The 24,925-nt window shown below is 40.6% G+C and overlaps 1 protein-coding gene across 2 annotated transcripts in view; it reads right to left on the minus strand.

Annotated features, from left to right (window-relative positions):
* The window catches only part of PSMB7 (proteasome 20S subunit beta 7), a 55,934-nt gene that overhangs the window by 11,812 nt on the left and 19,197 nt on the right, over nucleotides 1-24,925 (minus strand). For both annotated transcript variants that reach the window (XM_006187731.2, XM_032478414.1), the window contains exon 6: nucleotides 15,845-15,903. In XM_006187731.2, the coding sequence (XP_006187793.1) occupies nucleotides 15,845-15,903 (59 nt within the window). The remainder of the gene's footprint in view (nucleotides 1-15,844; nucleotides 15,904-24,925) is intronic.

Genomic DNA, 24,925 nt, shown 5'->3' on the forward strand with positions numbered 1-24,925 from the left:
CAGAAGGGTCTTCTGTAACTTAGCAGCTATTTTTCTGATAGGTTGATAGGAGACAATGATTAACTTAATTATATATTCTAGACAATTATGTATTCATCGTTAGGAACTCCAAAGGGTGTCACCAAAAAAGGACAAGATAAAAGCAGAGCCTGTGAAAGTATACTGAGGTTGTTCTGGAAAAAATGACCTGTGCTGGAATCAACTTGTAAATGCCACTTCACTGGTGGCAGGGGCCTCTCAAAATGCTCCTGTCTGGCCTCTGGAGTGTGGTAGAAGAATATAAGGGGTCGGTTAACTATGGGGGCAAGAGCTGAAAGACTGTGAAGAAAGAAACTCTAAGGGAGATTCACGGTCACGAGGGTTTGGCCGTGTGCAGGGCAAACTTACGAGAAAGTAGAAGCAGATGGGCCCACGCAGAGCAGACAAGCAGAGAGCCAATGGGGTACGTGAGGTGGATGGATCAGAAGGCACTACTAACTCAGATACTTTTCATGAGGCCCCTGGCCAGTCACCTTTCCCCGGGACCCCAGGCACACACAGCCTTAGGTTCTTAGGGGAAAGGGGACTTCTGGAGCCAACGGATATATTTACTATACTGATCGTGGTGATGGGGGTAGGGGAAGGGGGAGGGAAGAGACAGAGGTAAAGAATTTAAAAGAACAAAGATCCAGGTATGCATCTAGTCTTGTTACTTACAAGCTATGTTACACCGCTGGTAAAGTCATCATTTTTAAGTCCCAATTTCCTCATCTGCAAAAAAGGCCTAAAACCATCTAGCACCAGGATGGTTATGACAGGAGAAACTGCTAGCACAGTGCCTGGTACGCAGGAAACCCATGATGACTGCTAACCTGGTCCGGTTCTACCCCTCTCTCATGTTCACAAACATGGTTATCAAAAGCTTAACTCTTTCAGAACTACCACTGCAGTGGGCAACCAACAGTAACTCATACTCTGTTTTTTCGCCCTCTAGTTCAAAGCAAACCAATTATGAAAGAAACCATTACACTGCAAATGAAATTCAAAATGACACCATAAAACCCTGTGTTCACACGAGCATCTTCCACCCAGAATTTACTGCCATGTCAATAAGAAGTGTACTAGGCAGCATATTTTCATTTACATACTTCACCAGAAATTGTATTCTAAAAGGACGAGGAGACAGAACTTACATTTACTGTTTGCAGGCACTATGCCAAGTATATTCTTCCACTTACTCTTCCTTAAGATAACCCTATAAGGGAGGCACTACCCGTAACGCCCATTTTACAAATCCAGGAAACCAAGGCTCAGAGAGGGAAAATGACTAACCCAAAGGCATATGGCCAACACCCGGAAGGCCTGAGATTCAACACAGTTTTTGTCTGACTCCAAAGCCCATGGATTTTTCCAAGATAACAGAACCTCCCAACAACTAGCGTCCAAAAACAGTGATGATGCCTGTCTAGCCCTTAGATATAATTGATAAATCACTCACAGGTTTATCTTTTTAAAGTAATTTACCTCTAAAATTCTTCAAAGTTGCAAATATATTGTTTAAATAAGGCTACTCTATCATATTCCATCATTTATCTGGCTTGTTACATTTGGTAAAATTGAGAACATCCTGATGAATTTTTCTAATACAGAGTGTACACTCATCAAATCCCATAGCAAAAGCCTATCAAATTCACCACATCAGTACTACATTCAAATGTCTGTATCTCCCTAAAATACATGTATAAAACCTGCTGTCAAACAGAAAGAGTCAAATTGGTTTTTAGTCACCCTGTATGTCAATAAAAAAGATACCATTTAACTTAATTTTCCCATTAGGCCATTTGCTGATTGAAAATTTTAACTAAAACAGACCACCAGGCAACTGCACTTTAACTTTCTTTTAACACTCTGGGGCAAGAAACAGTCAGGATAAGAGAGCAAACTTGTGGTAAGCCTGACTGCAATTTATAAATATGGTCCTTCTAACAATTCCTTCAAATACTGACTTAAGCCCATTTAACAAATGAGTTTTATATTTCACAAACTAGGGCTACCAGAGTTATAGAAGAGACAAAAATCAATCTTTAGGGCCAGATCTCTTCAAAGCCCAAGTATGCCCTGTTTCCATCATGCCCTCCTCTTACCCCTCTCTCACCCAGTTCAATTTATCTGCATTAAAAGAAACCAATGTATTTGTCAGGGAATCAAAGTTAATGAGTCCTTAAATCTTTTTAGCATTCCAATATCACCACAGTTCCAATTTTAGAAAAAACTATAATCCCAACATTATGACAGGGTAACAATGACTGTGTGACTGTGGTCTATGTGTACAATGTTCGTTGCAAATATTTTCAAAAATCTGTACTACTAGGTGGAATTTTAAAATACCTATTTAGCACAACTTCATATCATTTTTCAAAAAATTTTGTTTCCGCACAATTTCAGGGGTGGGGAAGAGTGGTATAAATTACCTCACAGAACCCCACAAGTAACATTATCTGTTAAGGTTAAAACTTTAACTACCTTCCTGAGGTATGCTGCTGGGGTCTCATTACTGCAGGTAATCTCACATTCTGCCATGCACAACACACTAAGTACCAGCATCTCCCAATTACATTGCAACATAAATCTCAAAGGACATTTGGAAAGTCTACATAGCTCCTGCACCCACTACCGAAACACAACCACCTCTAATGGAACGTGGCAGCTTTCTAAACTAAATATTCACACGCAGGGACAGGGATGCTAAGCTCAGCTGTATCCCACACTGAAGAGTGGATGCTAATTAACAGGCCACATTGACTCGGGAAATGACCACTCAGACAACTTTAGACATTGTCTGGAGTTTTGTTTTCCGATTTCCAACCATGTTCAACTGTCCAAACTTCCAGGATTACATGACTGAGAGAAAGTTAGGGCAGGAGCCCCAACACCCTTGTACGTGGTGAGGCCCCTTGTCTGGAACAGTTTTCTCTCCTTCTCTCCAGTCTCCCTACGCCACCCCTTCTTCAAACCCCAAAACAAAACAAAAAAATTTCAAGTGAGGAGTCACATGCTCTCTGAGGCCACCTTAAAGTCCCCCAGGTAGATTTCACCAACTCCTCTTCTGCAATACCTCTACACCCCTCTTACAGGCACCCTCCTCGTTCTTCTCACATCGTACTGTCAGCACTTGTTTGTGGGCCTGTCCATCCCACTAGGCTGCAAATGTCACTAAGAAAAGGACTGTGCCTCATAACTAGGCACAAAGCTTGGCACCTGGCTGAAGGCCTTAATGGCGACTCCAATAGGGACACAGAAGGTTCCTCTGCTGGTGTAAGGTGCCAAGAAACTACCGGTTTCTTTGCCCACTGATCTTTTGCCTTTGCCAGTTTTGCTGTGTCTCAGAAGTTTTTAAGAAAGCACCTTTAAAAAAAAAAAAAAGCCGTCATAATAGCAGAGGAATCTAAGGTGTGTTTGCTCTTACCGTAATCATTTGGCTATTTCTGGAACTGATTTTACTTGGGCTAGCAAAACCCAGACTTGATATAGGCTGTGAGACAAAAAAATAAGTCATAATAGTAGTAATGGCTTTGAAATATCTCATCTAAGCCAACTTTATTCTCATGACTCTTTAAGAATTGCCAATCCCTTCAAATATTGGCAGTTCCATTTATTCAGATCTTCCGATACATAAAATTTGCTGACTTTTCCCCCCTTGAGTTGATGCAGATATATGAAAACCGTAAAGATTTTTTTTCTTTTCTTTTCTTTTTTGGCTAGAAACGAAACTTCTCTGCCTGTGCAAGTTACAGGGGCATTTTAAAATTACCATATGTTTTAGATCAGAAGGTAAAAACAGCACAGCAGCCCGTAAAAACTTTCCAGCCCATGAGAGCTTACAATTAACTCATTAAAATACAGTTCAAGTGCTCAAGTTCCCCTACTTTTGTAGGTAGTGATCCCATTTAATATTTAAATACTCTGTGTCAATAGGTTTACCACTTTATGTTCATTTCCATGTACAATGTACACAGGTACCACATTTAAATATTTAGCCCCAAATGTTATTTTAAACTTAATTTTCCACAGAGCTATTTGATTTTAAAAAAGAAGACGAGACTTCCTCACAATTCTTAATCACACTTCAGTGTACATTAGCAAATGTGTGATGTTGGCTGTTTGCACCCCCACATGCCCACCACCTCCCCCATTCTGATATCGCACACCACACAAGTATAATAAACCACGTTAATATTTCATACCACTGTGAAATATGCTGGAGTATCAATTCAACATCTGCTGTCTTTAGGGTCCAGAAGTCCCGCAGAGACACTTTCAATTTGTAATTGAGTTCTATGCTGAATTAATCAGCAGTTTATCTTTTTTACTAAAATAATGTCTTCACCACTAACCCAGATTTACATTAACAATTTATGCCAAATTACCTGCCAAGGCAAAACTTATAAGATTCTAAGCTACCATCCAGTAACACTCAGTACTATATTTCATTTCTTATATTTCTCTAACCTATATACAACAAAAGTAGAAATCCATTGTTTAAGAGCTTACAAGCCTCTATCCACAGATGAGCTCTTGGATTTGTGACACAGAGTCTCACTTTTGACAGTGAAATTCAAGGAGTGGGGAGCAGTTCCCATCTCCTCCCGAAAGCCATTGTTCAATAAGTTTTTATGATTCAAAATTTTAACAAAGTAAGATTTCTAAAAGAGAGTGAAATCAGTAAATAATAAAAGAGCTTCTTTTATTTCTTTTCTCAACAAGCTGTAACATTTCAAATCTTGGCTTGGCCTGATTAACAGAAAAAGACAATTTAGATAAAAGGAGCATTTTTAGTGCCTTAAATTATGTCCCTGGACCCATGTTAGCAAAGGCAATTCAATTTGATAAGAGATGGATAAAGAAGTCCATTTTCTCTTTTGATATCATGATGCAGAATATATTAGCAATAATATCTTCCTTTAAAGTCCAACAGTACAGTAGAAAGTCACCAAACATTTATTTCTATCCAACATTGTTTCTAGCTCTTGCCACTCTCTGATTAAAGAGTCTCTGGTCACAAAGAAGTTACATTCTGTTTGCTGAATCTCTGCCACAGGTGCAACAAGCAACATACTTTCTGAAATATTTCTACCATATAGTGTATTTTCCCCTACCCTTTCACAGTTACAGGAAATATGTACAGTGAAACCGTTTCAAATGGAACACCTGCTCCAAAGAAATGCATCATAAATAATCACCTATCTACTACAGAGTAAAATAATCCCTTGTTTTCAATCTACTTTGCCCATAGCTACAAAAGGAATTTCCACCATCACACAGAATGGCCTATTCCAATACTATTTCTGGATTACAGCACCAAGTGTAATGTATACAATTGGTACCCAGTTAGCACCTACTGATTGATTACATATTGATTATATAAGAAAATAAAATTCAGTATATACAAAGCTGGGTAGAAGACACAAAAAATTTTGCACAGAAATATTTTTGGTGGAAAAATCAACAAAGAATTCTCTAAGTCAATAACTATGGCAGTACACCACCATTTGCAGGGCTTCCATTACTCCTCAAAGAATTGTAAATAGAGACCTTCAAATTTTACACAGGGTCATTTTCCTAAGATTTGCTGATTAGTGAATTCCATAGGCCTGACCCCAAGCAGCCAATTTCTAAGTCAAGGAAGACTAAAAAATCCCAGAGAATCAAAGGGAGAGAAGCAATTTATGCACCTGGGAAATTCCAAATTCTGTATGGTATGGAGCGAGGTCCTGCTCTTGAATCATCAGGTGAAACACCAAAGAAAACTTCCTTCTGCCTTACAAAACACCACAAAATGAAAATGGGAACAAGAAGACCCAAGGGAGTAATCTTAACTCAAGAAGTTCTTCTCTGCCTCTCCAAAGTTGGCCCATCAGTGGGTTCAAATTCAAGAAAACAAAATCACTTTTTAAAAGGGGGACAACAAAATATCTGATACTGGTGAGAAGTTTTAAACCATCAACAGTGTCTTTTCATCATCTAAAGGTTGAATGGTAATTCTCCATATCACTCACTGAACCATAAAGCCAACTTCAGTATCTGTTCATTTCTAAAATTAAGTCTTTAACTCCACTGAAAATCACTACTAGGAATAATTCTATATAGGGGCTCAGGGATATCGGTACCAACATCTCTAAAAACTATTGTTTTTACTTTAAATACGAAAGGAAATTGATGGGGAAAATTGACACATTTTTTTGATCCAACAATAAAGACACAATTTACAATGTCTAGTACTTCAGGTCTTAAGGAAAACCAATAAGCAGGAATTATGGCCAAAAGCTAATGACAGGAAAGCCTCAGAGAGACCCTCAAAACAGGCCCTTTCAATAGTTAAACAAATACACAGCCATCCCAATTACTGCCCAAATTCAATGCAAAAAGAAGTGTCCTGTGTTTCATCAGTTACATCTAAACATTTCCATTGTTGCATTAGTTCTTAACCAATAAGGAGTCAATCAAGATTCCAATGAGATACCAACTCACACCCACCAGGATGGCTATAATGAAAAAGCCAAATAATAAATGTTGGCAAGGATGTGCAGAAACTAAAATATAATGGACACTGCTAGTGACCCAGTCACTTTGTAAACCTGTCTGGCAGTTCCTCAAAAGGTTAAATATATAGTTAGCACCTAACTCAGCAATTCTACTCCTACCTATATTCCCAAGAGAAAAGAAACGTGGGTCCACAAAAAAACCTGTAACCGAATGTTCATAGCAGCACTATTCATAATAGCCAGAAGGTGAAAACAATCCAAATGCCCATTAACTAATGAACGGGTAAGTAAAATGTAAGGAATCCATACAGTGGAGTATTATTCAACCATAAAAAAGAAATGCAGTCCCGATAGATGCTGCAAGGATGAAATACTACAACAACACTATGAAAAGTTAAAGAAGTCAGTCACAAAAGATATATTGTGTGATTCCTATATAAGAAATGTCCAGAATGTGCAAGTCTCCAGAGACAGAAAGCAGATCAGTCGCCACCCAGGGCTGGGAGGGCTGAGGGTAAGTGGGGAGTGACTGCTAAGGGATTCTTTTGAGGGTTCTGAAAATGATCTAAAATTGATCGTGGTGATGGTGGTACACGTCTGTGAATACACTAAAAAGCACTGAATTGTACACTTATAGTAGGTGAGCTGTACGCATGTAGACTGTATCTCAATGAAGCTGTAATTAAAATAAGGCATCTGACATTTTTAGCCTAGAGGACCTGAAAAAGTCAAAACATCTAGTGACATGTCACTAATCAAAAAATTTACATTCCAACAGTAATTTTTTAAAAGCTAGAGCACACAAGAAACAAAAACATCAGCGTGGATTCTAAGGAGCATTTCATAAGAAAGAATTTTGGCTTTAAGTTTCTATTTTTTCCCAGACATACAAGATACCTAAACAGATGTAGCACCCAGACAAACATAACCTTAAAACCTAAAAATCTGGAAAAGGGAGTCAAGTTCAGCTTATTAAGCTGACACCTATTAAAGCACTACAAGAAAAACAGTCAAACACCATCAATATTAATACAGACAGGAAAAATCATTGTTTATGATAGCTATCGAGGGTCAGGTTTGGGGTTTTTCTTTTTTTTTTTTAATTTTGCATTTACTTAAAACTCTGTTTGATGCCAACAGGGTTCAAGTCACACAGGAAGGTGCTTCAGCTAAACACTGATAGTCTTCCTTGATCTCCATTGTCTGCTGTGTGGGTTCCGCCAGCAAACCTCCCAGCGAGTGGTCACCTTCCTATGGAGTCATTAAACCTCTGAATGTCAGCTGGTGGGATTAGCCAGCAGCTTCCACACCTGAGCCCCTGTGGCAGGGACAGAGGCATTTGGATCAGGATCACTAATGAATACAGAATTCATATGCTGCTTGTCAGGGCTCCTGAGCTCAGAATCGCACAGATGCAACCTAAATAAGACGGAGGGCAGAACAATTGTTGACGAAGATTAAAAAGTTTTGGCAGTTGGGGAAAAAAGAACACCTCATTATTCAAATATGATAGTCTTGCTTATTTTTTTTATTTTTTTATTCAGAGTATTCATGATTTGCCTCAAATGGACAAATGCCATTCACCAATATTTAAATACTTCTTGGTCTCATTACTAAATCTGAAGGAGGCTAGGGCATCTGAACATTATCTACAGAGAGGAAAACAGCTCTCGTAAATATTTGAAAACTTTGAGGAAAAAAACAATCACAGGATATCTGGGGTGGAGGACAATTAGAAGATGAAAATAAATTCTGATGAATTCAAAAAGAAGAAAAAAAAAAACCTCCAAAGCCAAATGACTTACTTATATTTCCCAAAAAATCTGTATTTCTAACTTCCTTGCATCTTTCTCTGGGTTCCTGGGTTCCTTCCTATCACTGAGCTCACCAAAGAGGTTCACACACCTCCCCGACACTGGCTTCCTGCAGTCTTCACAGACCTCATCAGAGAAAAGGAATAGCCCTAGCAGCCCACACCTCTGCTCCCCTGGAATAAGATGTCTTCCCCACTCCATTGTCAAAGAATTACAGGCCTAGCAAAGAGGCAGAACAGCATGGCAATCGATCACATCAGAGGGCCAGACTGACAAGGGTTCGAACCATGATTCCATCACCGCCCGGGATGTGTGACCTCAGGTAAGAGCTGATCTCCCTACACCCTATTTTTCTTCTCTACAAAATGTGGGTAACAAAGTACAGACCCCACATGATTGTTGAAGAGTAAATCAGATAATGCACAGGGTAAGAACTCAAAGAAGTATCAGCTATTATGATTACTGTGTTTTCAATAACTTCTCCCCACAGCAAAAAGGCAAATACTTCCACAGCCCGTATTTTGTGTTAAACAGGCTTTTCTTCTACTATCATTATGTCCACTAACTAGGTCTGTCTCCAAGTTTAAGCTTTCAGATGGGAAAGAAGAATCATATCTATCTATATCATGCTATAAATCATGATGCAAGTACAAATAATCATGTTAGTCATTGCTATGTGATGTTTGTATCCTACCACTGAATTACCAAAATGCAGAAGCAGCTGCCATAGTTTAGAGCCAATTCTGTGTGAGCCACCATATGAAGTGTTTTACAGGCCACATCTAATCCTGGCAGCAACCTGCAGGCAGGTCTCTGGATCCCTATCTTCCAGATGAACAGTCTTGGGCCGTGGCTTGCCCAGAGTCATGCCGTAAGTACAGTGGAAACAGACTCAGCCCAGTCCTCTAGCTCCTATGCCCCCGTGCCCGATTCCATCTGACCACACTGAGCTCATGCTCTATGTTCCCCTTTGGAACCAGTCTATGCGCGAAACTGAACAGATTCTTTTCTTTTTTTTAATCAAAATAATGCAGCTCTCTTACACTACTGTCCACCTGCAAGGCACAAATAAATCTGAAACTTCAGTGTCTTTCTACTACTAGACTTAAACAAGCAAACAAAAAAACTGCAGTTGCCTCTAAGATCTGCCGTCAGAACATCATACTGGTATCAATTCTTTCATTATTTAAAGTGGATCTATAGCTGCCTGCAATGACAGATTAATTCTGTTTCCTTGGTAGCTAGGTGTTTGGCATCACGTTTGTGAGGTAACCACAAGCCTTTAGGGCGATAGCTGCTCACATCTCTAGCAATCTATAAGGGCTTCTCTAGAGGCCAGCACTTGCCGAGTGATGAAATATGACTCCATAAATCAGACGGCTGAAGTGGCACTTGTATACGTCACCATCTATCTCCGCAGCTTCTCTCTGAAGGGTACAGGGTAAGAGCTCATCCCTCGGTACTGCGACCAGAGAAAGGACCATCACAGTTGGCACTGACTAAGCATGTGCTACTTAAAACTGAAGACACACTAAGACTTGGGGGGGAAGAAAAGATCCTGCTGGTGTTAGCACGCCTCAGGCAGTGGTAGAAGCTTCAGCAACTCATCTTCAAAAGGCAGAGAGCCAGAGCTCTAGAAACCTGCAAAAATTGGCTAAGCCTGCAGTCTTCATTGCTTTAAGTTGAGCATCTTCAAAGTCTAGAATTCTAACTGTAGGGCACAGCAGCTGCCACTGCAGATCTGATCCTCTCAGCTTTTGGCAGCTCTCAACTTGAGATTCTAGCAAAAGAATTTTTCAAGTTGCTATTATTGCCTGTCATGGATTTATAAATATTGTGCACTATCTGCTGTGGCATGGCTCTCATGGGACGCCAGAGCATGCCAAACGCATAACAGAATGAAAAACAGTTCCTATTCTTCAAATAAATGCTAATTTTTTTAACTGTGCTCACACGATGTGTTTGGTGACCAACTTCAATAGTACAGAATATGTATCAGAGAGGGGGAAAAAAGCTGATTGTCTTTTCCAGCAGCATTCAGCTGCTACTTTCATTAAGCTTGTTTAATTAGATTCCAGATGCTAATTTGCAAGTCGATACCAGAGGGTGCAGGACAGTTTGCCTTTGAATCATCTCCCTGTGATGTGAGGGTCCTGCCGCACACCACTACCCTTCAGCGGCCCTCGCACGCTTTCTGACAATTAGTGCAAAGAGGGGACAGTATTGATCTTGACAGACTAAATATTAATCTTCTACCCATTTTAATGAATTATAATCTTCAAGAGTTTAAATTTCTCACTGGGCCAAATGAAAACCTTCCTTCTTACAAAGAAACAGGATGGAAGGGAAACTAACCTAAGTCATCAGATTCATTTCCTCCATTCTCCCCCAACCTTTAAATAAAAATTTTCATTTCGGAAATTCTAACAATTTTCAAGATACATACTCACACGAAGCTAACACCGTATTTCCAGGTACTGTGGTCAAATTCCTTAACTTAACTGGACAATGGACTCAGAAGGTGTGTTATTCACTAATTTCCTGTCTAGCCAGCCTGTGGGTAATAACCAGGATCAGGAGCTTAGTTCTTATGCCAGCCTTAACAACAGGAAAAAAAATTCTAAGGGAATGGCTCCATGCAATTCATAATCACCAAAAAACCCTCTAACACAGCTGGCCCTTTGTCATTAGGTCAACTCACATTTCAGCCCACACGTGTGTTCTGCTAATGCACAGGTACAACGTCTGAATAAGCACCTCTGCTGATAAAAACGCAGCGTCAGACTTATCACCAGTAGGTAATACAATTTTTTTATACTTTCATGTCTATCAAGCTGAGTACCATAAACACTAAAGGTAAAGTTATTAAACTGTTTCAGAGGAACAGCTTCAATCTGGGAACAACCAAGAAAAGTTGCTTCTGACTCCTTTTTAATCCACTCATTCAACAAACCTTGGCTGAATACCTGCTGGGCACCGGTGACCATGCTAGGCGTGAGGGAACAGAAACAACAGGCCCAGTTCCTGCCCTCAGAGAATTTCTGGCTAACAGCAAGGAGACAGACAGGAAAATGAGCGTCACAAGGCTAGGAAAGGCAGTGTTGGGGCCACAAGTGGATGAGAGTGTTTAAAAAATTTTAATGGGCCTTCAAGTCACTTGGTTAGCCGGCAGTTCCTCTGAAACCTTGAGCCAGGGCTTTTACCTGAGGCAAGTCATCCGTTCAGATTACCTGAAACAGCAGAGGCCAGCTTAAGCATTTATGAATCTGAGCTGGGTTTCACTGTTCTGCTTTTTGGCCTGTAATTTCCCAGTGAGCATTTGCCCTTTCCCCATCTTTGTTTTGTCTGTCTACTAAGAGGAGGTGTTTGCTTTGTTGACTCTGCCCCAATGCTGCGTATTATTTGAGAAATGTACTAGTTATCGTCTTCTGTTACCACAGGAAAAAAAAAAAATCAGCACTTTCCAGAAGGGAAGAAGAGAAAGTCCCCTCCATTTCCCAGGTGGTTTTTGATGACTCAGATTTTGCTTTAAGCTCAGGGTTATCCTGTCTCAACTCAACAAACGTGTATTGAACATTAGGAGCTGAAGAGATGATTTTATGACCCCTGCCCTCAAGGGTCTCCCTCTCTCAGCACGTGGGGAGGATGACCCTGGAAACAGCCATAAAACAATGGGACGAGGGTGTCCAACGGAGCACAGGAACACAAACAAATGAGGAAGCAACTGAGGGCGCCGCTGGCAGACACCGGCAGCGAGAAGGATTTAACGGCAAGCAAGTACATACTGTATTCAAAGAACAGCAAGCAGGCGAGGAAGGCTGAAGTGGAGCAGGAATGCAGACCTGTGTTTCCTAAAGTTTAATATTCATACCCCTGGGCTTACACGTGACAGTGATACATGAATATATTCTTTATTTATCTTAATAGTATGCACTCATTTTCATGTGTCTTAGAGAAAAAAATAACCAGCATATCAAATCCAGGATCTCATAGATATAAACTCTATTTTAAAAATAAATTTAAATTAAAAGGTGAACTAGAGTGGTTTCAGGGAAGGGAGGAAAGGGAATTGACTGGAAAAGTGCACTTTTGCAGGGAAGGAAATGTTCTGTATTGATCTGACTGATGGTTACTTGGGTAATCACAAATGCCAAAATCTATCATACTGTACACACTTCAGATGTGTGTATTTTATTATATGTAAATGATAACTCAATTTATAAAAGTGAGTTGATGTAAAAGAAAAATTTCAAGAAAAATAACAGTACAAGTGGCACCCAGATATGGCAGAATCCTTAAATGGTGTATGTGTGCAAATGATGAGTTCAAGACCAGCTCTGTCCAACAGAAATATGTGAACCACATATGTAGTTTTTAATTTTCTAGTAGCTACATTTCAAAAGGTAAAAATAGGTGAAAACAATTTTAATATTTTTGTTTAACCCATATACTTAAAATAGTATTGTAACAACATACAATCAATATAAATATTATTGATATATTCTTAAATTTTTTGTACCAAGTCTCTGAAATCTGGTGTGTCTTCTACTTGCAGCACCTCTCAGTGCAGACTAGCCACACTCAAGTGCACAACAGCCACGTGTGGTTGGTGGCTACCGCACTGTGCAGACCATGCAGCTGAAGACAATGAGAAAACATTAAAGGTTTTTAAGGAGGGAGATTTTCATTCCAGAAATACTATAGTCTAGGCCCAGCACTGTCCAAGGCACCGGTTTATATTTTTAAAAAAAGACTATGGGTTTTCTCTAGTCTTTTTGTTTTAGCAATAAAGCCAAGAGTTTATTTCATGAGTCTGGCCTAAAAATTACTGTTTGGCAAGCAATTTGTAATTATGATAGCCTAAAACTGCCCCCTCCCACTGCAACTCTCTGTGAAATGTGCAGCAGTTACCGCCCTGGCAATCCATGCAAGATTTCAGAGGCAAAAATGCTCTCCTGGGTCTCTGTTTGAGACACATCCAGAATCCTTTCCCCTACTGAAGGGAAATAAGCAGTCATTCAACCCTCCAGTCTCAAAATAGGCAAGAAAGAAAAGTCATGGAGGGCTTCTTGCCACAGAAAGACAGAAAGCCTTTTTGGAAAGAAGGAAAATAAAAAGTTTGTAAATTTGAAACCAAAACACTTCCACAAGTTCTATGTAATTACAGAGCCAGAAATGACACCTTGGCAGATTTCTCCTTCACATCAAAGTCACTAAAACAGTGTCATCTCAACTTTGCTATGCAGCCTCAGCCTTCCACTGAAACCACATCATTTAATCTTCACCGAAAGAAAGCAGATGGCCAGCAGTTAGTTGCCTGGACTTCACAATAATTTTAGTATCTATTAAAACCCCTTTACACTGTTAAAGTACTGACTACTGACAATGGTTATACTATTTGCCTTCTATTTACTTTTAAACTTACTTCACTGAAGAAGCAAGTACCTTCTCCGAAAGTGATTTTTCTTGATTGTCAGCCTGAAGTTTCATAACTTCAGTGAATAAAAACCAGCCACCTGACACTGTAAATTTAATTAGTCAATCTGAAATGGGAATTTGGTCAAACTATTCCAAGGTCTCACAGCTAACACAATGTTAAGTGGTCTGACCTAAGGAACACACGCTGCAGACTGATGGTATCAGATTTTTTACTGACGGGATGATCTCATTTCCTTTTACTTCCCTAAGTCACGGCAATATTAAATCCATGGCCTTTGACTCATTTCAAACCCAAACTCTAAATAAATAATATAAAATTACTTTAGTAAAGTGTTAAGTCACTTAATATACCTCATGCTTTCAAAAGTTTCTGCAATTCTCATTTTTCTTTAAGATATGGATGGTCCAATCAATTGGAAATAGACAAGGCTTTCAAGAAAATTTGAAAAGATTAATGTGGTTTAAAGGAGGGCGTGACATTACTGAGGTGATTTTCTAAACGGAAATCATCAGAGTCCTTCTCCCCATACCTTTGTCAGTTCTAATGGATTTGTGGAGCCTCAGGAATTCCTCTCCTTCAGTTTGAAGACTGGGAGAATATTTTTTCTTTTCCTTTTTAAGTGACCTAGTATATCTTATTTTTCCTTTGTACTTAAGAAGTCCAAACAGAAAATAATGCTGATATGGGAATAAACTTTCACATTGAGAAATGAGAACAGAATTCTAACCTCATTTATAGTTGATACTTGGACCTGTTTACTAGTCTTAACTGGAGCAAGACACTATTGTTTCTAGTACAAAACACCTAGCTAAATTCTATCTTTAGTCACGTTTTAATTCCTGCAGGTATTCAAGAAAGGGAAGAAAACTAGCCATCAGTGACCAAGTCACTTAAGAGTGCTCTCCTCATGTACCAAGGGCGTGGTGGCTCCTGGCAGGAGACCCCTGTTGCGGCTGAGCAGCATCCACAACCTTACCTTCTCTGCTCTCCTGGCACTTGTCCCAAACCTAAAGATTTGAGAGCTTCAGAGCTCCAATGACTCTTTATGTTCTGATGACAATGAGCCACAGAAGAATAGAAGTTTTTAAACATGCAATCTTTTCTAACAATGATGAGGCATTGTCAAAAAGTAATTCCCCGAAACACCCTCTGGTAAACAAATAAAACTGCAAAGGCAGGAACAGCAGAAACACACATATTAAGGAATAGGGTAACACTCATAAACAGACTAATAATTGTTGAAAACAAGTTGATACTCCCCATCAAAAAATTAACATCTATCCAAAAACCCAGGGCAGATGATGAGGACTGCCTTACTGTGCCTACAAGCTGGTTCAGCAGCAAGGATAAAGCACAGTGGAGGAATAATGTGGTACCATAAAGTATCCGAGCACACTGAACACTCCTTTGAATATGACAATGAAAGACCTGTGGGCTTGCTCTTGGAGATTTGGGGGGCCAGGGGGTTCCTTAATAGGGGAAGGGGGACATCTATCATTAAAGCAGACTCGGGTGGCATGTCATTCAGAAGATACCACCCTCCCTACCACCACAGAAGAATCTCTAATAAATATATGAGACACTAGTTCCATCACACAGGGAATAGCCCACTACACACATGACATCGTTCCTATCTCCTGCCAGATGCAGAACAATCTACAGGGGTTTTTCAAATTGCCCCCATTTTCAGGCCAGGTCTGTGTGACATGCAAAGACATACACAGTTTCTCTATTCTTGGTGAGAAAACAAAAAACCTGTCATTTCGAGCTATCGTGACACAGAAAGTTTAGAACATAAGAAAACATTCTACACTACAGCGGCATTTATAGCCAAGAAGATTCCCAGACAGCCCAGAGGCCAGAAGGAAAAGCTGAAGAGCCTGAGGGAGGGCACAGCAGGGCCGCTCCAAAGCGAAGCTTTCCCAAGTAACCAGTCTTCTCAGCAAACAGTGTCTGTGCCAAAAAGCATTCCAACTAACAACAGTGCCACACAAGCTTTGGAGGAATCAGCAATTTGTTAATGTCTGACACACAACTGGAAAGATATCTGATAGAGAAGAAAACTGTACCTCCATATCTGGCCTAAATTTATCTTCAAACACGGCCATTGCTGCCAAGGAGCCAGAACCTGTAAGAAAAAGATGCATTTTTAGCATATTTACCGACTCTCAGCTTCTCCATCTCAAGTTTACCTCGGGGCAGCAAAAATGGCAACGCACACCCAATGTCACATTCAAATACAGTGTAAATATTAATACTATAGGGCCACAAAAAACAGATAAACACTGCTCTTCAAAAGCCTGGAGTCACACTTACCACCATCTCGGGTAAACCTGCAACTGGTCCTACTTCTACTATTAACAGGAATAACTGTAAATTATTCATAATAAAATGCTGAGGCATGAAAATGAGGTTATGGATAATTCGTATGTGTTCAAAAAGCGAATGCCACATAATTTCATATATCCTATGTAGTGAGTCTTGTGCTCCACAACTGGGCCTTGGCAGGCTGCTGGGTATGGCGCTAAATACCAAGCCAGTTAGAAAGAAGAGATTGCTTTAATGAGCTGGCCCTGGTAGAGTCACCTTGACACACGGGGAAGAAACTACAGCACCAGCAATGGTAACAGGCCTGCAAGCTGCAGCCACCAGGTTATTCCAGCTACAACTGTAAAACACTTTATTATGTGGCATTTATTTGGAGCTATTATTTTTAGTTTGTACTTTGAAGAGTAACAGCTGAGTAGACAAAATGACAGACAAAGAAACAAAAATTTATTACCACAATAGCAAATGGCTGAAAGGTTATGCTGCATAGATATTAACAGAGAGCAAATTTCTCCCTACAAAAGTAGGATGTAAAGGCATTACAAATAGGTATGGGCTCCCTTTGAATGGATGTAAAAGGCAGCTTAGCACTACTTGGAAATTTAAACTTGCTTTGTTAGGAAACCAGAGAATCCTTAGAAAACCATCATCTTGTCTTTACAGGGCCCTGGCAATATTTCAGGATACTCTACTTTTGGAGAGAGGATAGAGTTGCCCACAATTTTTTACTCCAATTAGAAGATTTTTTTGGCATTTATTACTTTTTAACTTGTTTTGCATAACACTATCTATTTAGCTGGGTCACAGAGAAAACCATATTTTCTATTTAAAATGATTTGTGTACATCGCTTGACCACCTCAATGGTTTAGCAAAGGAAAAAGGCAGCGATTAAACAGTTTCAAATGAGGTGTCCTGCTGATTTTATCAAGTCTGCTGAATGTATAATGAAAAAGGAGAAGCTGACAGCATCACTGCATTGAGAAAATACAGACTACCTTATCTGAACCATTTAAGGAGGTCCAATTATAGATCAAATTTAAAGGGTAGAAACAGCAGATTTACAGACACAAATCAATGAACATGGTAATCCCAATGAATATGACGGATACTCCTGTTAGGGAATATTGCTGCGGTTGAGGATCATTACCTTCACAGCACTGGATACATCACATCTAAAGCAGTGGGAAGCGACGAGTGCAGACGGCATTACAGGCAATGACTATTCATTTAGGCTTTGGGAGCAAAAGGCAACCCTATTTTCCCCTCTCACAATTTTCTCTTCTTAAAAAAAAAGTGGGGGGAACCTAAAGAGATATTCAAGGCCCTTTAGAAAGGAGACAGAAATTACAGAGATATAAAACTTGTACACCCAAATAAAACTACACACACACACACACAAATTCACCAAAAACAAATCTCAGAATTTCATAGCACACATGTCCCGGACAATCTGGAATTAGCGTCAAAGGCTACTAACGGTTTGTGAGTCACACGTTTACTCTGAGTTTCAGAGATCAAGGGGGAAAGTAACCCAGGTGAGAAACCCAGGCACGGGTGAGAACCAGTCTTGGGCTTAGCAGTAAAGAACGAGCTGGTTTTATGTGGAAAACAAAGGACAGCTGTCATGAAGAAACAAGAAAATTGCAAATAAGGAAATCTCGGGAAAAAATTACTGCTAGATCCAAAATGCTCTGCAGAGTGCCCAACAGTAGGCTCGCCTTTTCCAACCTAGACCGAGAATATCTCTGCAAAGAGCCCAAGAGTAATAAACACACCAGAGGCCTGAAATATACCTCACCAAAAAAAGGACAGGCGAAGGGGTGCTATTTTACCCAAGTGCTAACAACCCTGTGGAAAACTGTAATCAATTCCTGTAAAAGGGAAAATCCAACTTACCTTAAAGGCATTTTTCCCTAAAAATTACTTGTCCTGTATATTCTCCTGGGCCATCCTTTCTTTGGCTGTTTAACAAATTAATTTTACTCTTATTTTTCCTGGGCACACACATTTCCTTCTGCTCAGCTTCATCTAATATTTTAGGAAATGAAAACTATTTCCCTCCCAATATAATAATTCTTCCTTTATCAAAGCTTTTTTTCCTCAGAAAAACTGCAGACAAAATTTCCGTAAGTGGAAACATATACTATATCTAAACTCTTAGAACAAGAAGTGTCTATCTAATGTAGTGATGCTTCTCATATTATCAGAGAGAGTGACTTTTTTCTTAAAGAGCTAGAAGGTGTAGGGGAGGTAAACACACAAAGGACACAGGGGTCCTTATTACGCTGTATTGTTGTATTTCTGCTTCCCCTTTACATCATGCCCCCAATACACACGCAGATGCACAGAGCTGAGAAGTTTTCTGGAAAGCAGAGCTTGCTAAACTGCCTGATTCTGTGTCCCCTGAGACCAAAGATAAGCGGACTCCAAATAAATTTGAAAAGAAAGGGGAATTCCACATTAAAAACAATTTCTAAATCACCTGCAAATTAGCTCCTGCTCCTAGCTTTTTAAGAAAGGAGGACTCTGGCGCCCCCTTTTCAGAAATACACAGAAGTGCCAGGCAGTGGAGCACACTGACTTTGTCAACAGGTTTCTAGGAAACTCTGAACGTGTGTCTGCCATCTAGAAAGTGAAGTCAGAATTTCAAACATGAGCCTTCTGAACCCATCCTTCCCCCCTGCTTCCTCCTCCCTTCTCCCCTCCTCGCCGCTGTCCTATATGCGGTTGAATCTGCTCCTCGCCATGTCTTCTCACAAGACTTTCAGGATCAAGCGATTCTTGGCCAAGAAACAAAAGCAGAACAGTCCCATTCTCCAATGGACTCAAATAAAACTGGTAATAAAACCAGGTAACGCTCCAAGAGAAGACAGGCAGAAGAACCACGCTGGGTCTATAAGGAGCCGCACAGGAGGTGGCGTGTCTGTCTATGCTGCGTCAAGGTCACTTGCATCTTAGCACATCACTGAAAACATCACTACTATCCGAACGGCTGGATGTGTTTAATTGGGAAGATGATTTTCCTCTTTGTGTCAGAGTTTCTGCACTAATGCTTTGGCTCAGTAATAAATGTATGAGACCTTTAAAAGAAAAAAAAAAGAATTTCAAATATGACTGCAATTGTCCACAGTGGCAAGAGAGCAAGGTACAAACCCTCCCGTAATTTCAAGGCAATGCAACTGGGGGACAGAACAAGGTGTTGGCCATTAAAAAGAAAGAAAATGGCAAACCCAATGAGAACTATTTTTTTTTTTAATAATTTCATTCAAGTTCCCCAGATTTGATCTCACTTAAAACTATACACACTCGGTCATCAGACAAATTCCATCCTAGTACAGCAGCCATTTGACTCACAAAACATTTAAATATTATATCCCATTCTCCCCATAAACCAGAATAATGCCCTAAGACATTCCATTATTTCAGCATCAAAGTACTAACCTGGCATTCACACACCCAAGACCAAGGCAAAAATCCTCTGAAGGAACATTTACCCTGATTTTTTATTCTAAAGACAAGGTGACCTCAGACAATTAGTCAGAATGGTCTGGTTTCCTATTAAGGAATAAACAGAAAAAGCAGGAGACAGCATACTGGGTATAAGGGCTACTGCTTTAGACAGCAGGCATGTCAGGTGAAGGAAATGGACGTCAGAGGAAATATGCTTCCTACAAGCACAGGATGAGCTCTAGGAGCAAGGGGTATGAGGCCTGCCCTCAAAGAATTTCTTAGAGCAGAGAGCAGGCAGCCAAGGGGGAGGAACAAGAGCAGTCTGTTTGAGGACCCACTGTGGGCCACACATCACGTTATGTCGTTTAGTCATCCTCACAACCACCCTGTGAAGTGATAAAGCTTCTTGTCTAGGATTACAGGACTAACAAGCACAGGGCAGGATTCCTGTCTCAGGTGTGACCCTATAGCACTCTAACAGAAAGTTCTACAGGCCACAATGCACTTCAGAGCAGACATGTATGACCTTCCACGACCAGGGCTCCGGCTCCCTCGGCCCCTCCTCTTCCCCAGTATACACATACACTTGACACTCTGCCAACACTAAACTGACAACAGTGTCTGAATGCCCAGACTATTTCAAGCCTATCCCACCTTGGCACGTGGTATTCCCGCTGCCCACCTGACAGCCCACAGAACGCTGACGCACCTGCCAAACCCCCGCTGAGAGATGACTTCTTCCCGGAAGCCTTCCTTGACCACCACATCCTCATGAGAGCTTCTCACTCTCATCTCTGACAACTAACTTGTCCATCCTTTCATATCTGCATCCCCCATACCTAGCAGCCTCTGGTACACAGCGAGCACTAAACAGAATTTGCTGTTAAAATTAAAATTAGGCTGATCTGAGCACAACTGTTCAAATGGAGAAGCTGGGGAAACTGAGCTGGCACTGAAGGAGTGACGACAGCAGTATATGCCTTGATAAAGTGTAAGAGAACATTTATTACCTAATTTACCTTACCAGGATGAATGTAAGATCAACTCAAATGTAAAGCAAGTTCAATTTTCAAAAAGAAAAAAAGGTTTTAAACCCACAAAACCGCATCCTATTATACAGCCTAGTCTGATCTGAACTCTATGATATCACAGAGTGAAATGCCTTCCTTGGATTTCTGCATTTTTCTACCAAAGCTCTGTCTCATCAGTAGTTTCCAGGTAGCTGCTCCTTAGCAACCTCCACCAAGTCTGCCTTTTTCAGCCCACCCACAGTTACTGAGTAGCCAGTGTTGCTTCCAGAACAAAGCTCTTTAAACAGAAAAACGAGGTACAACTCAGTGACCAGCATTTAGAGATAACTGTGCAAGATGCTGTGACAGCTGCCTAGTTCCCCACTGACTTACCTCTGCATCATCCACCATCCTCCCCGCAGCTCGCCCACGCCATCCACGCACACCCACTTGCTCAGCCACTCCCAACTCCCAAACCACCCAGCAGTCAGGCTGTGGTGAGTCAGGGATGGGGGAACTCAGCCCTCTTCATCCACAGGGGCCAGAACTGCTCTGCACTCCCAGATCCACTGCAGCCACCCGGGTTGGCACCACCTCACCCCGGCTGTCCGGGTTTGGTGTTCATTAAAAGAATTCAACAGATGCCCCTGTGAGCCCCAGAAAGCACGGTCTGCTCCCCATCTGACTTGCCAGGGCCTGACTCACCCACAGACTTTCAAGACGACTCCATGGGGCGCCCACACTGTGGACCTCCAGGAGAAGGGGGCCCAGGCACAAAGGCCATGGGCCACATCTCCAGCACTCTTTTAAAATGAAATATGTCTTATTAATTGACAGGTCACTGGCTTAAAAAATAAAAAAAGGACTAACACCTGTAAACAATGTAAAATACAAGCCCTGAAACTCAGAAAAAATATGTGCAACATGCAGGGCATTAATAACTAAAAAGAGCTCACACATAAATAACATCAGTGCACCAACAGAGAAAAGGACACAAAAACTTACAAAAAAAGAAAAAAGGCAGAGACCCATACACATTTAGAAACACTGTCCAAGTTCACTAGCAATCAAAGAAATATTAATTGAAACTAAATAGCCTGTTTCTGGCTTTTAGATTAGCAAAGATTAAAAATAATACCCAGTACTGACAAAGACATAGTGAAAAGCACAATCTAACAGTCTTGCAAAAGCACAAATAGATAGAACTTTTCTAATGGGCAATTCAGAAACATCCGTCAGAAAGCATAAAGCTATATACAGCCACCAAACCAGCAATTCTACTGTTAGAGATATTCTAAGGAAGTAAATGGGTAAGTACCCAAATTATATTATGATCACTGTTTAGATTAGGAAAAAACAAAAATAAGAACAACAACAACAACAACAAATTGGAAGTAAATGTAAAGGTCCAACAGCAACAATCAGGAGACAAGGAAAATAAACAAATACTCTATGTATGGTCATTAAATATGACAATACTTTTTTGGCACTGGAAAGATATCCACGATAAAATATTTTCTCCAAAGCAAAATTAATAGATATGCTTATACACTACATATTAAACAAATATGGAAGACAATAAAAATATTGTGCTTAATTCTGGGTGTTGGTATATTCTTTCTGTTTACCTGTGTTTTCTTATTTTTCTTCAAAGACCATGCAGTACGTACAATTTTTTAAGATAGACACTTGAAGAAAATAAGAATTCAACATTAAACCCCAAAAGACCAAGACCCTGCCAGCTGTCACAGTCTTGCTGTATTAACAGCAGCAGCGTGCAGCTTATTCCTGAAATCTGTATCCAGGGGCCTGAAGGTCAATCCACGCATGAGTCAACAGTCCCAAGGCACAACAGCAATCAATCATCACAAATAAATAAATACACCAAGTCTCTCTACCATGGTCCTTAGGAAGACTTCCTCGGGATAGGTACCAAAAAAAAAAAAGAGAGAGAGAGAGAGAGAGAGATAAAATTATCTTAACAATGATGTACATTAGCACCAAGCCAGAATTCACTTATCCAGTAGTCTACACTGTGGCAAACAAATTACTGAACAGACCACAACAGACATTGGCCACATGGTGTTCATGACATTTCAAAGCACAGTCATATGGGTTTTGTCTGCTCTTCAGACATGGCAGGTAGGTGTGGTCCCATTTCACAGAAGGGAAGACTGATTCTTGGAGATAACAAACTTGTCCAGATCACACAGCCAGTGCTTACCAAATCTAGGAATGTGAGCCTCGATCATCATAAATTTAAAGTGGCCAACACTGCTTCTGTGCTATGTGCTGCCTCTTGAATTGCAAAGCTAAATGCTTGAAATCAAGATTAGCAAGTAAACATGGAAGAAGCTATATTTCCTTAATTTCCCACCCCCAAAAAGCATGCTTTCTAACTTACTTTTTGTTCATATTTCAGCAGAACTATTTCCACACATCTGGATACAGTTAACTTGTGTTGTTTTGCTTGGAAATTCAAAGTAGACTGGGATTTTAGTTAAATGTTTTAAATGATTAAACAGATGCCATTCACTATTTAGTAATGCCACTCAAGTATCTAAGTATTTATTTTAAAATAGCCCCAGTCAAAAAAAATTAAACAATGAATTAGTCTTCATTCTCTAAACCCTCTGAGGGTGTTTCTGATCTTAGTTTACTAGCATTAATATTAGTTCAATTTGAACCTAATTTTTTCTGAGAGAACAATCCAACTCAGGACAAAATTGAAAATGTATCAAGAAAATGTTACTATTTAAGATACTGTTTTTACTTGCTCTATATATTTAAAAACCACTTGCATTAATATGGCTTAAGGATAGTGGGATTTTTTAAAACATGGAACATGTTACTTTTATGTCAGAGTTCACTAAAGTACCAAATCAAACCTAGCAATTCTAGAATTTATGTTATCAGACATGTTGAAGAAGCTATAAAAGACAAATAACTTTCTAAACCCTGCTGCTCTCAAACTTTAGGAAGGATCTGAAAGCCAGCAGGTAGAAATTTACTTTTTCTAATAAAGTCTAGGCTCACAAATTCTCAGGCTGGGGAAGGGAAAACATTTATTGAGGGCCCTAGACCCTAAATTCAAGTGGTGCAGTTACTTCCCCACTTTACAGACAAGGAAACTGAGGCTCGGCTAGTTTAAGGGCAATAGGGGAGTCACGATTCAAACCTAGGACTTGAGGCTCTTTAGCCCGTGCACCTCTCAGAAGGGCAACTTTCCACTCGTTCCTTAAAACAAGCCATCCCAGGTGCCTACTCGGCAGCAGGTGCACAGGCCATTGCAGAGCTCTACGTTTCCTCTCGTTTCCCCCAGCACACCACGGAGGCCCTCTGAGCCCTGCAAGGCTGCCAAGCTGCTCCAGGAGGCGCCACCGAATCAAGCACAAGATGGACGATCCCCCAGAAACTGCAGCACATACAGCAGCCCTGCAGCCCTGCAGCCCCGGCCTCCTCCCCGCCTAAAGAGGAGGACGACAGAATCTGTCTTCCTCACAGGACGGCTGAGACCTGAATGACATGACGCATGTAAAGCAGAGTGCCTGGCACACAGTAAAAGCTCAATAAAAGCTAGCTATTACAAATTCTTTAAGACAAGGTCCCCGTCCTCCAGGGGCTCTTTTATACAATCATTCTCAACAAGTCTCAGAGTTGGCAGCTTTAATAGAAACAGAGTTCTTAAAATCTCTTCTCTCAAAGTCATGAAGTTCCGAGAGGCAGCAGGAAATAGATTTCTACTACTTCTCCCCGAAATCAGTTTAACCAGATCTTTCCAGGAAAAGAACTGCTCCTTCTGCTGAGGAGTGGTCCATTTTAAGCACCCAAGGACCCGTCTGGCACCGTGGCCTGCCACGGTGCAAGATGTAAGCTGCAGTACAGGAGTAACACCGAGAGCTCTCTCATCCATCAGCGTCAGCTTCCCCTGACAGCGTGCTTCCTCGCACCTGCTCATTGTTAGTCAACTGGCCACTCATCCTGGACAAAATGTGGTGCTTTCCACAGACCACGGACTGGGGTCATTTTTCACTCTGTTGCTGTCTACGAGGCCTAGTCTCCTGGTGTTGGCGCCTGCTCCGGAGGCCAACGCAGCCAATGTGTGAAGAGCTGATTTATGAAAATAAAACCACGTTGGTGCCAGGGGACCACCTTCAGCCACTAGAGAGCAGTGGAACTCCTCTCAGCACTCAGGAAAACTCAGACACTCACTTGAAGTGGTTTAATTGTATGCATGCATTTCATTATAAGTCTTGGCCAAAAGCTTCCAGGCGAAGCAGGCCAAGCAATCAGACAATCTTGCATGGGTTGCTGAAATCCAGATTTGTCCTTTGTCAGCATAAACAGTTTAATTTGATGTT

This window comes from Camelus ferus, chromosome 4 (assembly GCF_009834535.1).
Source record: "Camelus ferus isolate YT-003-E chromosome 4, BCGSAC_Cfer_1.0, whole genome shotgun sequence".
In the NCBI taxonomy this organism is placed as follows: domain Eukaryota; kingdom Metazoa; phylum Chordata; class Mammalia; order Artiodactyla; family Camelidae; genus Camelus; species Camelus ferus.